This window comes from Nothoprocta perdicaria, unplaced genomic scaffold (genome assembly GCF_003342845.1).
Source record: "Nothoprocta perdicaria isolate Ctin4 unplaced genomic scaffold, notPer1 scaffold_209, whole genome shotgun sequence".
In the NCBI taxonomy this organism is placed as follows: Eukaryota; Metazoa; Chordata; class Aves; order Tinamiformes; family Tinamidae; genus Nothoprocta; species Nothoprocta perdicaria.
The window spans coordinates 684,974-701,821 of NW_020455305.1; the positions used below are offsets into that span (position 1 = coordinate 684,974).

General features: G+C 39.3%; 1 protein-coding gene across 1 annotated transcript in view; it reads right to left on the reverse strand.

Moving 5' to 3' along the window:
* Positions 1-16,848, reverse strand: part of ABCA13 (ATP binding cassette subfamily A member 13) — a 183,414-nt gene that overhangs the window by 12,611 nt on the left and 153,955 nt on the right. Inside the window, exons 57-59 of the mRNA XM_026038381.1 lie at positions 6,225-6,359; positions 4,094-4,197; positions 1,568-1,660 (exon numbers count right to left, since the gene is read on the reverse strand). Coding sequence (XP_025894166.1) covers positions 1,568-1,660; positions 4,094-4,197; positions 6,225-6,359 — 332 coding nt within the window. The remainder of the gene's footprint in view (positions 1-1,567; positions 1,661-4,093; positions 4,198-6,224; positions 6,360-16,848) is intronic.

A 16,848-nucleotide genomic window follows, 5' to 3' on the forward strand; every position in this document is an offset into this window, starting at 1 on the left:
TTCAAGGGCATCATATAGTTTATTTCATATCATTGTTTTTCCTACCAAATATACTTAGAGGCATATCCACACAGACATTATACAGAAATTAATAAATATCTGTGCTATGTTTATGAGTATGGTACATACATCTGAGCATTTGTTTCTGGTGGCTTACTTCCCAAGAAGTTAGATGAAAAGACATCTGCTATAAAACAAATTGAGGCAAAACAATGATAAAGTCACTGAAGACGAAGATGAAATTAGTCTTTTTGGAATGCCTGATTTTCCCCTTTCAAAGTCGACCTGAGCAGACACATACTCATTCCAGAGAACCTGGAGAGACCCAGATTTAACCTTTATGTACTTAACTAAGGTTGTTAGTTAGAAGACTCCTATTAGAGGACACACACACCTTCAAAAAGCAGTTTCCCCCACCCAAGAGAAATAAAGCATGGCCTGAATTCCTATTAAAGCACTTCAGGTAGTGGGTCAACCAGGCACTCCATCTGTGAAATCTGAGGAGCTGGCAGGCTGGCAAAGAACTAGAGGCAAAAGAAGTAGCAAGTGCTTAAGAGTGATTGACTTCTTATGCCTCCAGAAACGCAGGTAAGCACCTTCTGAAAGGAATGCAATCTTGTAACAGCAACTATGATCCCACAGCAACTATGATCCCACAGAGCAATATAGATGCATTTTCATCATCCACTTTGTATAGCCTCTAGCAAAAAGTCTGTCTTGCTGATTTAGAAAATATTAGTATGAAAGACCTTATTAAAGTCAACATGAATCACGTCTGCCATGGCAACGTAGCTACAAAACAAGGGCCTGCAGTTTTACCTAAAGTGAAGGACAAAAGCCAAAACTGCCCTGAAAAGGGACAAATGTTCTCTGTGCCACAGAGCATCGCAGGCAGTAACTCTGAAACATTACTTAGAGCTTGCATTCATCGTCAATTGTAAGTGCACTTCACAGCACTAAATTTTGAGCAGGTATGGATCAGTGTAGTTTTGCTGCTTGCAAGTAAGCTCCGTCAGTCTGCACAGTGGACTACATCGCAAGTTCCTTTTAATATTGAATGTAAATGTTTCAGCTCCAAGTTGCAGTAATTTCCCTTTCCACTTCTGGACCTGCTTTCTTAAATTTCCCTTGAGCTCTCCTTCTGAACAAACATCCCCATTTACTCATACTAAATCAGACTTCTGAGTAGGAGGTAAAGGACAAAGGGGTTAATTCAGTCCAGAAACAGGAAGTAGAAAACCACAGGTAACAAGAAAATATTTTGTAATATGACAAAGTGTTGAATTCTCACAAGGCATTTCTCAGACTGACTGCACAAAGGCTTTATCCAGATACAAATCTGCCTCTTTCAACAACCAGTGCAAACTACAAAGCATTTCAGTAATGTCATATATCCATTTAGTTGGCTAAGATATCCTAATTGGCTCTCTTTTAGCTTTAGTGGGAGGAGAAAATGAAAGATGTGCTTGGCAATTGTTACCATTTATTTCTCATTGGCACTATTAAAATGGCTCAGCAGTTTTTTTACTGAATGTGGCTGTGGAAGGTTTTTGGTGACATGTAATACCTGTTCTTAATGTGCTGGGGAGAACCAAGACACTTGAAACTTCCATTGACCATAATCGCAAGCCGTGTGCAGAGGGCTTCACATTCCTCCATACTGGAAAGTAGGGGTAAGAGACGAAAGAAAAAAAAAGAGATTGAAAGAACAATAGTGAAAACAGAACAGTACTTATACTTAGCTTTTTAATTAAAAAGGAATGAAACAGGATAACTGCAAAAATTGTTACAAAAAAAAACCCTCTAACTTTTAAGACAGCAGTTCAAATTATAGCCCTAGTCAGTACATACCAAATATATTGCCACACGACAGCTAGAACAAAGTCATAAAAATTAATTTATATTCACAGTCAAGAGCTAATTGGACAATTCTGGCCAAAATACGAAAGTTTTATTAGTGAAGTCAAATACCTGATAGGCAGCCTCCCAAGGTCACTGCGAATGACAGCAGTGCACAGTATTATTGCCCTTAATTCCTGCTTACAATCATTCTGAGCTAAGAGATGGATTGCTCAGCTGTATGGCATATATCCTTATATAGAAAATTTAACCTGATTGCTGGACAGAACAGATGTAAAAAAGATGTAAATGACAAACCAAACAGAATTTAAGACAAACTCTGCTGTTGAAAAGCAGAATCCTGTTGCAAGCGATCCCTTGAAATGATAATGAGTAATCTTGACTTGTAAAGCTTATGGCAAATTCGGCTGCCTTTTTACACATCACATGGAATTACATGAGCAGATTTTCTAAAGCATCTGTTTAAACGCAGGACTTCAGTGAGGATGTGTTTCATCATACAAAAGAGAGGTCAAAGATGTTTGATGCCCTTGCAGTTCACTGTGTGAATCCTCAGCCTCTCTGGGGCGGACCGAGGCCTAACTCAATCCAAATTCTAGCACTTTTACCTGGGAGAGTATGGGAATTGCAGCTGAACTATCCCCTTAGGCACACTCTTTAAATGGGACAGCCATAGGGTGAGCACTGCTAAAGCAAAAGCCACTATGTTTGAGAAAGGTGGAGAGGAGGCTACTAGCATATTTTCCCAGAAAACAGGAGATGAGCTCTATGTGCAAGTTTGTCTGTGGTGCAGTATCTCCCAAAGCTCTTGTTAGCATAATGCTCACCAGCTGTGGCAAAATAACATAAATAAGTTTGTATGGACAATTCATACAACCTCACACATCTCTCCCCTTAAAATAAAGCTAACAAAGCAGTTAAATATTATCTCTGAAAATGAAGCCAACAGACTTCAAACACCACTTTTTACACGGGAAAGCACTGCTATACCTTGCTCATTTATTTGTGGATGTGCCTTACTTCAGCTGTGTAAGTAATCTTTGAACAAATCTTAGATATCTCCAATAGCCTTCAGCGCATAAAAAACAATCTCTCCTTTAACCAACCTGGCACAAAAACATCTTATTAATTAGAAATGAAATCTATGTGGACTGCCACACTACCATGATAACTGTTTCAGCTGCAAGTCATTCATTTGTCAAGCTAAATGAGCAATTAGTAACAATTTATTTGACAGATTTAGTTTATTTCTTGTTACAACATATTAGTAATGAAATCACAATTACATTCTGTTTAGCTGCTTTCTGACACCGGAGGATTCTTAACCTGAAAAGTCAAGGCACACTGTTTCTGAAGACTGAGCTCAATATAACTCACATTGTATAACTTCTGTTTCTGAACTGAAAGACCTTGTAAACACCTGGGGTTCATGTATAATATATATGCTATATACCTATATGATTTTGAGGAATTAATTTCTAAAAATACAATAGTTGACATTTCAGAAAGCATTTCTTCCAGCAATATTGAAGGATAAACATGCTCATGAACAAGAAACACATTTTGACAACATCTGAAAAATTTAAAAATATCTGTATTAACAGAATATTTTATTGCATTCTTATTTTACCCACTACTTCCCATTTCATTTGGCCAAAATGCTACATTGCTGTTTTGATTAGTTCATTCCGTCCCTTCTGGGCATGTTTTCATGATCTCTCCCTCAAATAAAGCCATTCTGTATATAATTATATATGCCCTACAGAGAACATGTAATTTGTTCCATTTACATGTTGCAAAACAGCTTCAGCGTCTGCTCCATTAAATTGAAGCAGCAATAACCATATTGGAGAATTGACAAGATACTTAATGCAGATCCACTCTTCCAGGAAGATAGGGTCGCTCTCAGCAATTCCAACAATACATACACAGAATATCTATTGTATCTCTCTCTACAATGCCATGGCACGATTATACCCTGATACAAACCAGAATCCTTGAGAATGCAAAAGGAGTTTTCCATTCCCACTGTTTCTTTGAAAGGTTTGTAAAGTGGGCAACCACAATTTTATGTCAGTTTGGCTTATGAGCAAGAAGGAATTGCCATAAAATAGTGAGATACCCCTTGAGTTTCACATCCAGCATACCTTCAGAATACGCTCTTCTGCCCTCAGTCAACAAGGGCAAGGATAAACACTAGGACTGTACCGGTTGCTAAGAAAAGGGCTCTCACCTGTGGGATGTCAGCACAGCTGCACAACCATCGCGAACCTCCTTCAGGATAGTTTTCCAAAGGTAGCGTTTAGAGCAGGGATCCATACCTGAACTGGGCTCATCCTACAAAAAAAAAAAAAAAAAAAAAAAAAAAAAAAAAAGTGTAATTAATCATAGGAAAACATACATGGGTCAAGTTTAGCATAAGGAATTTAAAGAATTCATAGTAAATATATACATTTCTCTAAGAAAAGTTAGATATTCAGGAGGTCACTTAAAAGGCACCCTTACCTTTTTTTTTTTTTCTTTTCCCCCTCTAGCTTTATTTCTAAATTAAAAGTGTACATTTTTATGTATTTTTGCAGGAGAAATTTGCAGATCCTTTTCTCATCTAGGGGGCTGAGGTTAATATTTCTTCCTTCCCTACATGCACGCCTGCCACGTATGTACAAAACAACTGGAGCAGAAGTCCTATAAATTCAAGGCTGCTTGCCACCACCCGAACTATACCCAGCTCTAAATGGTATGTTTGGATTAAAATTCACCCAGCAGTTGCTCCCAAACCTCCCTTTAGGACCAAACCTCATGCACGGTTAGAGGAACCCAATTCAGTCAGTGGATCATGCAACCTTCTCACTTGTCCCATTTCTAGCTCCCATAGCTTACATGGGCAGAGAAGTGCAGCTACAAAACTGTATTTCCCTATCCTATCTAATCACGGCATCCTCAGTAAATTAAATCAATTCTTGACTTACATGAGGACATCTGGTAAAATACAGGAAAAAAAAAGCAAGAAAGATAATTTGGGAAAAAACAAACAAACAAACAAAAAACCCCTATCACCTCCTGTCACCTAAATTTAAAGTTAGGAGGCTCGGAATGTAAGCTAAAAGTATTCAGTGGTTTACATTGGTGCTCAATGAATCTCAAAGCAAATCACTCAAAATACTGAATAACATCCTTAGAACTTCACAGCTTTCCAAAATCACCCAAATCTTTAACAGCACTTACATATTTGAGTATTTTATTTCCTCTTGTCATTGTATGTGCATTAATGTGTGCCTTGGAGCAAGTAAGCCGAAATGGCTACTTGCAGTAGCATGTCATAAAAATATTACAAGACACTGGGAGCATTTTCTTAGATGAGGAAGAAACACTGATTTAAGATTCTCATCTTTTACTAACTGAAGCAGGGTCAGATTAAGCAAAAAAAAAATGCAAACAAAATCATTCAACTCAGAAGTGAGGTTAAGTTTAAGAGCTAAGGTTACTCTTTTAAGTTGGAAAGTGAACAAGTTCGAAGCAGGAAAATCTCTCTTTCAGATATCAACTTCAGAAATATGAATCTCATGGGAATATAGATTTCATCCAGTTCCACTTAATGTGTGGTTATCTTGATCTACAACTTGAAGTACTATTTTCCCCTCGACTTTGGAGAATAAGAACTACCTCTGTTTGAGAGTTCTGAAAGGTTTATTTCACCACAGAAGTGATTTAGCACTTCCCAACCAAGGCTTAAGAAATATATATTCAATCTTTTCTAGTGAACTGTATGCAATCATAAGAAAGAGTATATAGTATAATAATGGTAGTACTGTATTTCCCTAATCTTCAGTATAAAAGGCATTGTTTAAACTGTCAGGCTTAACAGGCCTAAATAAGTTCATATTTTGGAAGAGCAGGATGCATACTCCAAGACAGTATATGATTATCTATTCCCATTCAGAAGTTTATAGCTAGTTGCAAGATTTGCATATAAAATGAAAATATAAAAAACATCCAGATGAACGGAGCTTGCCATGCAGCAAACATGTAACATATGGCAAACATGTAGCATACAAGTCATGATAAAGACAACCTAACAATTAAAAACACCAGTACAAAAATTATTAAATCCAAAATCTTTTTTTGAAGAAGGTAGAATTGTTGATTTGTATATATTTATTATGTCATATTCACAATATGGAATATATAATACACAAAGAATACATAATACTGTACCATATTTTACAGTAAATGATATTTCTATTTTCTGTATAAAGAAATTTTAATTTTTAAAAGTATCAATATGGGTCCACAGGATATTAGAGTTGTATCTATGCCTGTTTAAGATCCTCTTCCAAAGTAGCCACAGAATTGCCTTTACTCACCAATAAAAGTATTTGGGGTTTGCCAACTAAAGCCACAGCAGTAGAGAGCTTCCTCTTTGTGCCACAGCTGTATGTTCTCACCAGTTTGTCAACATGGGCACCAAGGTGCAACCGGTTGACAAGGTCCCCTGCTACCTGCAATTCAGAAACTCGACGGTCAGCAAAGAGAAGGCAAAATCAAGGTAAAGATTATGTTTAACCTGAAAAAATATCCCATTCATTCATACTAAAAATAAATGTACAAGTTATTTCCTTACTTCCCCTCATCTGCTGCATATAATTATTACTGAATGCAGACTTGCAGAAAAAACTGCTCCAAGACCCCTCTTCCCTCCCTCCAAAAGATAAGGATTTTCCTATACGGAAATATTTTGCTTGGTCATCCCTGTAACAGTGATTTGTATTCTTTTTGGCTTACTGAGCAATAGAAAATTCAGGAAACACAGTTCCACATTGGCCACCAAGAAGAAAATGGAGGAAAAGCAAGTCATAATTCAAGGATTTGGAATGTCTTAAAGATCAAAGTTAATGTAAGGTTCATTAAACATACCTACCTAAGAATAAGGAGGCATAAGTTCATGCTAACTATTTTTTTGATTATCTTTGGTTAAATTAGCAGCTGTGATCCAAATAAGCTGGATAGGCACATGAGCACATCTGAAGACAAAATTCATGCTGTCCTGTATGGCCTTTCCTTTGCACGTGTCAGAGACTGTGCTGATGTTTGAGGTTCCCTCCAACACCAGTGCTAGAGAATTTAAAGTGCAGCAACAGCATTGCTAGCCTTCTACATGACCTATCACTGCTGGACTATCCTGGGAGACCTTGTGCAAGAACATGAGAGGAGCAGTGACTCATCTACCTACCTTTACCAGATATGTGCTGAAAAGAAGCATGTGAACTTAAGAAAACATTTCTTAACAGTGAGGGTGACAGAGCACTGGAACAGGCTGCCAAGAGAGGGTCTCTTTTTTGGAGATCTTTAAAACCTGCTTGGATGCAGCCCTGTGCCACGTGCTCTAGATGAGTGACCCTGTGTGTGCAGGGGCGTTGGACTAGATGACCTCTGAGGTCCCTTCCAACCTCAACGATTCTATGATTCTATGTGGTTAGTGGCAAGCAGTTAGCTAGCTATGCCAGTAAGGGACAAACAAATGTCCTGCACGTTACTTTTGTTCCCTCTGTACTCCCTGAGCACCTTCAGCAGGAAACAGGGAACATCGAAAGGGTTAAAGTCAGATGAGAGGGACACTGTCCAAGCAATTCAGAAAAGCCAACAGGAAAAAAGAATGCTAATAAGTTATTCGCTATCCATTTCACATAAACTATGAGCTTAATCATATTTTTGTTAAGAATTTTAAGCAAAATCCTTCATGGTTCTTGCAGTAAGTTTTAGAGGAATTTCTTTGTCATAAGGCACAATGCTGCAGTGTGACCATCTGATATTTTTGTATGTGTTTTGGCCCTGGAATGCAAAGTTGCTTATGCTCCATTTACATTAATGTTTAACCTGACAACAACCTGGACAATTTGCAGACAAAAACTGTGTTTCATAACATTATGTCTTTCATGTCTTTGAATATTTTAAATGCAGGGGTTCAAAACAGAGCCATCATCGCCATCATAAAAAGTTAATCAGCGATCACGAAACCACCCATAGACAATTTTATGCTGAGAAGTTCATGCCTTATTTCGGAGCTAATTCACAGCCTGTTTGCTTTCCTGCAGACACTCCTGCTGCGTGACAGCAGGGTTGCAGTAGTAGTGGCTTTAAAAATGGTCAAAGCCGTAGATACAGCAGATGAACATTTTTTTTCCTCCCAAACATAGGCCTTGTTATACAAAAGCTTATGTAACCAATTTCTGTAACACCAGCCACCATCTAGGAAAAAAAAAAAAACAACAAAAAAAACCCTACAGCCTTTAAAGTCATTACCTCTGAGGTATACAGCAAACAGCTATCTGCTGTACAAAATTGACAGACTTTCCTACCTCTGAGAATGTATGAACATTACTGACAACAGGGTTTTCTTCCAATAAATCCTTCAGATAACATTGTGCAGAAAAATGCATAAAATTGGTAAATAAGTGAAAAAGTGACTTCTTGTTTACACAGAACATGCATTCAATACTACAACATGCTTCAGAAATTACTAAATAACAAGGAAAAGACCACTTTATTCCAGAACTGAAATGAAGTGAAAACTATCCATAGCTTATGATTAGAAGCACTTAGTTCTATGATGACTGTGCAAGTTAACAAAGCTATACTTTTAAAGAGGCAATGAAAATTGTGCAAGGAAGAATTTAGAAAGCTAAGGAAGACTACCATAGAAAGAAGAACTAAGTCAAGGAAGCTATGTCAGACTGCAGGCTGTAGCCTCCAGTCATGTATCAGAAGCTTGTAGCAAGCCAGCCCAGAAACAATTTAAAAGGTCAGCTCTCCCATGTGCTATTTTTATTTTTACCAATGGTTGGAACATAATGTTCTTTTCAGGAAACAACACTGAAAAAGTTCAGCTTAGACCAATTTGCTATTTCTTTAGCTCTACAATTCTCCCAGCTACCTGGGGTTACTCAAGAGTGTTCATGGCCCTGACATGTAGGACTACATGATGTCCTGCTTGGTATAAGGAAGAGTTGGAGCCTGGCAAGACCTCTGCCCTGGAAATTTTGTAAGACAGAGATTTAATAAAGGTAAAAAGGAAGAGCAGAAGGAATCATTTAATCATACTCACTTTGCTGCTGCTTTAAATGAACTTCCAAACTATCTATATCTTGCAGATAATTACAGTGCATGCCACAGTTTGGCTCAGTATGTAGATACACTTCTTTTGGGCAAAATACACACCAAATCAGAACAAGTTCAGAGGTGAATCACGTGAGCAATGAAGGCAAAAGGATTAGTTGTCTTTCTTACTCCTAATAGTTTCCCAGTTGAACTAATAAGTCTCCCAATCCTCCCATCTTCCACCACCCCTTATATTCCAAAGCAGCATTGCAGAGGCTACTTCAACAAATACATGAATGCAGAGTTCATTCTTTTTTTTTTCCAAGAGATGACCCTTATTCTTTTTCTCTCCTCTTTAATGTATATTTCCAATAATAGTAGCCTTAGCTACATCAATATGACCTAAAGAGTAAAGAAGATGATATCCAAATGAAATTAAATATATTATATATTAGATAAATTACGGAGTAGCCTGTACATCTCTACAACTTCATTTAACTATATAATCTGTGGTGTCTTGTGGCCTGTGTCATAACACACTATAAAGTGAAAATGCAACTATTTGAATAGAAATTTTGATTTAGACTACTGATAAATCTTCAGATACACAAAATTATGCTAGAATTTTACAATTCTGATAGTTCACTTTAGTAAATGTGAGGTATATACACAATCACCTTCCCCTCTCCTTGTCATATGCATCATGATGTTCTATTTCTGCTTGCAATTACTTTCAGCACTGAAGAGTGTGGAGATTTATCAAATTATTTAGCAAGTTAGTAACACTATGGCCAAATGAAAAGACACAAGAGTTGCATGCAAATCTATATTTTGTCTTTTTATTTGCACCACAAAGATGATAATTTATGTCTAATCATGTCTCTGTAGTCCGCATTTAAACTCTTTAAACTCTTCTCCCTCCAAATTGAGTTGGAATAATTCCCACCAACTTTGGAAGAAGCCCTTTATTCTGTAAAATTTAAGCCAAACCCCCTGATTCATGCTTCATGCACTTCTTAAAGACTACATTTAATTCCAGAAGAGGCAAGGAGGTAAGTCACTTGTGTTTTTGCATATATGTTTAAATTTGTAGAAGTAAAGATTAAAGTAGGCATGGAGTTTTCTATCCACCAGCAAATCAAAAGGTACTTCTACCTTACTGAAAATAAGTGATGCTAATGTATATCCATGTGCCCACCTTTCACTCTCTCCCAAAACTAAAAATAAAATATAAAATAAAAATAAAAATATTTTAAAAAGTGTGATCTGTGGTAACTCAGATCATATTTTCACATCTGCTTTCCTGTCTTTACGAGAGACCCCTTACCTTGAGACCTTGGGTTCCTTGGGCAAAGTTCATAGATCCTAACCTTTTTCTCCACTTTTAAACTACTAAACACTATGCTATGGTCAACAAAATGAAAATATTTATCCATAAACAGCTTGGGCTGGCTACCCAAAACCTTTTAACTTTAGTTTGGTCATCATTTTTCAGTTCCTGTTCTGTAAAAGGAAAAGAAAAAATTAAAAATGTTTTTCCCAGAGGTGTTGTAAAAAAAAAAAAAAAAAAAAAACACCACAACAAGACAAAAACAAAGAGAAACACATGACAATGAGAGTTATCATTTGGTCTATTTCTGAAAAAAAAAAGTTAGAGGAATATATATTTATATAGAATTAATATACTGATGATTATAGGCTTTCAATTTAGAGAGAGAATAAATATGCTATGATATTACTACTCTTCTAAATATATATACTGCACAGCTCATTATTTTAAGCAATAAGAACTGAGATAAGAACAGTGAAGAACTGTAAGAACTGGAGTCTGCTGAAATTAACTCTGACATGAGTTACATTTTTCAAAACAGATGGTTAAAATTTCAAGTTCTGTGCAGGTTTGTTGTGCTGATTTAGTATCCTAAATAACATTCATCAGATGCACACAAAACAATATTAATTCTGCTTCAGATTACACCTAGAAATGTTAGATTTCTTATGTCTAGGAAAAACATATAACTCATTGCCAAAGCCCTGGAGAAATTCTTTTTTTAATCTAATAGTCTCATAAAACTCTATACCCAAATTCTTCCTGGACCCCAAGAAGGCAAACTCCTTCCTACCAAGGACTAAATGATTTTTATCGCAACTTCCTGTTTCCAGTGGATATAAAATACAGTGGATTCCGAAGTTAGTACAAAAATATACCTGCAGAGTGAATTTAAGAAAAAGAGAAATCATACTCACATTGCTAGAAATTGCCTTTGAACGTTAATAATGTTTGCTTTGATACATACAATGTATAAATAAGTTTAACATAGGTGGCAGACAGCAATTAATGCTGTATTATGTTTTTTACATTGCTAACAAATCATATCCTATCTTTTGTAACAAATCGAGATATCGAAGCTTTACATATTAAATACGTAAATTTAAAATACTCTTAATCTACTATCTATCTAGTCCACAGTTGCAAGGCAATTTTTTTCATCCTAGATACCATCTCTCTGCAGGTCAAGGAAAAGAAGGTGATCAGGGTGAATCAGCATGCATTCACCAAGGGAAAGTCATGTTTGACAAATCTGATAGCCTTCTATGATGAAATGACTGCATGATGGGAAAACTGTGGATTTTGTCTACCTTGACTTCACCAAGGCTTTTGACACCATCTCCCATGACATCCTTGTAGGAAAGCTCCAGAACTGGGGACTGGATGGGTAGAAAATGAGATGGATTGAGAACTGTCTGGATGGCAGAGCTCAGAGGATGGTCATAAATGGTGCTAGTGTAACTAGAAGCCTATTGCCAGTGGTATCCCTCAGGGGTCAGTACTGGGCCCAGTGCTGTTCAACTTGTTCATCAATAACTTGGACGAGGGCACTGAGTGCACCCTGAGCAAGTTTGCAAATGATACCAAGCTGGGTGGAGTGGCCGACACTCCGGAGGGCCATGCTGTCATCCAGAGGGACCTGGACAGCCTGAAGAGTTGGACAGAGAGGAACCTCATGAGGTTCAATAAGGACAAGTGCAGGGTCCTGCACCTGGGGAGGAATAACCCCAGGCACCAGTACAGATTAGGGGTTGATCTGCTGGAGAGAATCTCCACAGAGAGGAATCTGGGAGTCCTATTTTACAAGTCAACCATGAGTCAGCAGTGTGTCCTGGTGGCCAAGAAGGCCAATGGGATCCTGGCCTGCATCAGCAGGAGTGTTGCCAGTCGGTCGAGGAAGATGATCCTGCCCGTCTACTCAGCTCTGGTGAGGCCTCACCTGGAGTATTGGGGGCAGTTCTGGGCTCACAAGTACAAGAGGAACATGGAGTTTTGGAAGGATCCAGCAGAGAGACACAGATGATTAATCATAGAATCATAGAATCATAGACTGCTTAATGTTGGAAGGGACCTCAGAGGTCATCTAGTCCAACCTCCTTGCCCACGCAGGGTCACCTAGAGAACGTGGCACAGGCCTTCCTCCAAGTGGATTTTAAAGATCTCCAGAGAAGGAGACTCCACAACCTCTCTGGGCAGCCTGTGCCAGGGCTCTGTCACCCTCAACGTTAAGAAGTGTTTCCTTAAGTTCCTGTGGAACTTTTGGTGCCTCAGCTTGTGGCTGTTTCCTCTAGTCCTATTGCTGGCCACCACTGAAAAGAGGCCAACCCCCTCCTCCTCCCTCCCTCCCTTGAGGTATTTATACACACTGATCAGGTCCCCCTTCAGCCTTCTCTTCTCCAGGCTGAACAGGCCCAGCTCTCTCAGCCTTTCCTCATAGGGCAGATGTTCCAGGCCCCTGATCATGCTCGTAGCCCTGCGCTGGCCTCTCTCCAGCAGCTCCACATCCCTCTTGTACTGGGGAGTCCAGAACTGCACACAGTACTCCAGATGTGGCCTCACCAGGGCTGAGTAGAGGGGGAAGATCACCTCCCTCGACCTGCTGGAGAAGCTCTTCTTAATGCACCCCAGGATCCCGTTGGCCTTCTTGGCCACCAGGGCACACTGCTGCCTCATGGTCAACTTGTCATCCACCATGACRCCCAGGTCCCTCTCTGCGGGACTGCTCTCCAGCAGGTCAACCCCTAATCTGTACTGGTATCCAGGGTTATTCCTCCCCAAGTGCAGGACCCTGCACTTGCCCTTGTTGAACTTCATGAGATTTCTCACCACCCAGTCGTCCAGTCTGTCCAGGTCCCTCTGGATGTCAGCACAGCCCTCAGGGCTATCAGCTACTCCTCCCAGTTTGGGAGCACTTGCTGAGGGAGCACTCCATCCCTTGATCCAGGTCGTTAATGAGTAAGTTGAACAGGACCAGATCGAGGACTGACCCCTGGGGGACACCACTAACTACAGGCCTCCAACTGGACTCCGCGCCACTGACTACCACTCTCTGCGCCCTGCCACTGAGCCAGTCCACCTTAATCCACCTCCCAGCCCACTCCTTCGGCGCTTGCCCAGGAGGATGCTGTGAGGGACGGTGTCAAAAGCCTTGCTGAAGTCCAGATAGATGATATCCGCCGCTCTGCCCTCATCTATCCAGCTAGGTACTGGAGCATCTATCTTATGAATAAAGACGAAGCAATCTGGGGCCTGGTTAGCCTGGAGAAAAGAAGACTGAGAGGGGATCTTATTGACATATAAAAGTACCTGAGGGGAGAATGTAAAGAGGACGGAGCCAAACTGTTATTGGTGGTGGTCAGTGACAGGACAAGGGGTAATGGGTACAAACTGAAACACAGGAAGTTCCATCTCCATACAAGAGAGAACTTCTTAACTGTGAGGGTGACAGAGCCCTGGCACAGGCTGCTCAGGGAGGCTGTGGAGTCTCCTTATCTGGAGGTCTTCAAAACGCGCCTGGATGCCATTCTGTGCCACATGTTCCAGGTGTCCCTGCTGGAGCAGGGAGGTTGGACTAGATGATCTCTAGAGGCCCCTTCCAACCTCAATCATTCTGTGATTCTGTGATTTAGAGCAGCTTTGAAAAGTAAAGTATAACTTCACATTGCATGAAGTTTAACATTGACAGCAAATGACCCATTTTTCTCCTTCTTTCCAATTCAGTTAATTACTGTTTTGGAACATTATGTGCACTCAACTTTATGTCAGACACTTAACTCCTGCTGCTGCTAAGTCTGCTTAGCAAAGGATTTTATCCTCCTGGCTAGTGCTTCAATGAACTTCTTCAGCAGCAACATATCCTCCAAGTCACCTACCTGCTGGCCAATGTATTTTAAAAAAGGACAAATATTGCTCTCTACTTTGGAATCAAAATTGTGTACTCCTTAAAATATATCTATACATGCCAGCTAGCATAAGCACTTATTGGTAAGCACTTGCAGGCAGGCTGGGAACACCCTATCATAGACAGGAAAGAATAAGAAAACATTAGCTTACATTTCTATACAGCTGCTACAAAGCATTCCTAGGTCTTATTTTCTTTATAGGCAGCTAAAACATAGACTTTCTCCAGTCACCAGCCATTTCTGAGTTGAAACATAGCAGCTGTTCAACACTTCACAGCAATACCACATGTCAGGAGGGGCTCACTGACAAAAACACTTGTTCTGCTCAGAGATAGCTTCATTTCAGTTTTTGATGAAGTCAGACCAGAGTTGCTAAATATTATTTGCAGAAATCCTTTAATACCTTGAGTGCAAGCATATGGAAAGTCTGCCTGCAATGGTTAGTGAAAAGAACAGTGATCTCTGTATTACAGATGTGAAAGTACCTAGACTGTCTTAGGTTAAGGATAATCAGAAGATTAACAGCTGTCATCTTTCAGTGCACTGCAGTAACATATAACTCATTTTTGCATAACAAGGAGTTGATTTTGATCTATTTGAAGCAGAAGCAGGATGTAAATTCCCATACCATTGAGGAACAATTTTCCCACTGGCTTAGGCAAGAGCCATGGAAGTATCTATGCACAAGTTACTCAGAAAACAGCAAGATGTGGATATAAAGTAGAAGCGCTTATGTACACCATTTATTCATATATATTTACATATTTGAATTGGGCTTTTATGAATGCCAATTCTTTCATAAAGAGTAAAATTCTCACTATTTGTAGTGAAATCATTGTAACCATCTGGCTCCTTACCAATCTGGTAAAACCCGACTGCATTTACAATTTTTTTCATTTACATATGCACATGCAGAGAAAAATCCCTGCAGGCACAGCATACAAATCTGTTGCTATCATCCTGCTCACTGCAATCTGGAAAATTTCCCAGACTCCTGATATAAATTACCTCTCCTATGTAGTACTAAATTTATGAAATCTGGGTCCTCAAGAACACCATATATCTATCCGCATTTTCAAGATTCTACATAGCTTCGATTCTACTCATCATCCAGACAGCGAAGCTGTCTCCAAAAAGTTGTTGCTGGGCAGTCAAATGATCTCAAAGAGTCACAAATTAAGCAATAACAGCAAGATTCATGTGTACACACACACACACTCCTCTATTATATGGTGTTGACAAGGCCTGCTTGGAATATAAGATTAAAGAATTAATAGCCTATTGCAATGGATGGGTCAGTTAACACATCTTAATGCTACTGTCTCCCCTTTTCCACAGATGAGGAATTACTAATAGAAAGATGTCTGCCAGAACCATCTTAACAGATTACACTCACAGCTGCGGGTACTAAAATAAAAGAATTGCTAAGAACCTGTGGCTCTGGGAGTCACAAAGGCAGCACAGCACTAAAAGCCCTAATTTGGCTCTTACTGAAAGTCAACCCTCTTGGCAGGTGCAAGTTGCCTATAAAAATTCTTATTCTTTGAGCAAGCTTTTGTCTGAACTGTGGGGAGGTTCTCCCAGGCCTCTTTTCTACCCATTTTTCTCTGAATAGGGCCAAATCTCCAAATTTATGTGTCTCAATCCATTCACAAAGGAGCATGTCTACCCGGCACCCAGGAGTCAGCTTGCTGAAAGAGCAACACTGTAACTGGGCTGGTGTACGGCCCACCAGCATTGATGAGTTAAGGGGATACTCTGAATTTTAATTAGATATAGGCAATTATATTATTTAGATTCTTCTAAAGCTTACATTCTTCCTACACTGTCTTAAAAATTGCCGCGTTTATAGGAACAGTGTACCATTTCAATGTATACATTGTAAGAATATATTGTCCATTCTTATGGAAATAAAAGACAAAAAAAGCTTAAGAGCCAAGTCAACACGATTTTAAGAGCACTGATGCATAATTCAATAATCAAACTTCAATTTCCTGCTTTAAATCACTTCGAATGAGAAGTATTCAATAACTTATGGAAGATGTATATATATTTAAGTGCATTCATAGAATCACAGAATCCCAGAATGGTTGAGGTTGGAAGAGACCTCTAGAGATCATCTAGTCCAACCCCCTGCTCCAGCAGGGACAGCCAGAGCACGGGGCACAGGGTGGCATCCAGGTGGGTTTGGAAGATCTCCAGAGAAGGAGACTCCACAGCCTCCCTGGGCAGCCTGTTCCACTGCTCTGTCACCCTCACAGTAAAGAAGTTCTTCCTCACATGCAGATGGTACTTCCTGTGTTTTAATGTATACTCATTACCCCTTGTCCTGTCACTGGCCACCCTCAAGAAGAGTTTGGCCCCAAATCTTAGCATTTACATTCACTAACATTTATTTGCAGTCCTTTCAGCCTTGAAGCGTTTTAGCCCCGTACCCATGTTTTATTTTAACTAGGGGAGCCTCTTGCCCAGATATTATTGTATGTAGAGTATCAGGGTGCAGTACAGTATCTATATATCCATATATCTATATATAGGGTATATGGTGTGGAATTTCTCCAGTTTATGGAGAAGACAAGTAAGTACATTTGAGGAGTTTAGTGCAATAACAATTATACCTTAATATATTTTTTTCATATCAAATTAAATATGTTCAAGTTT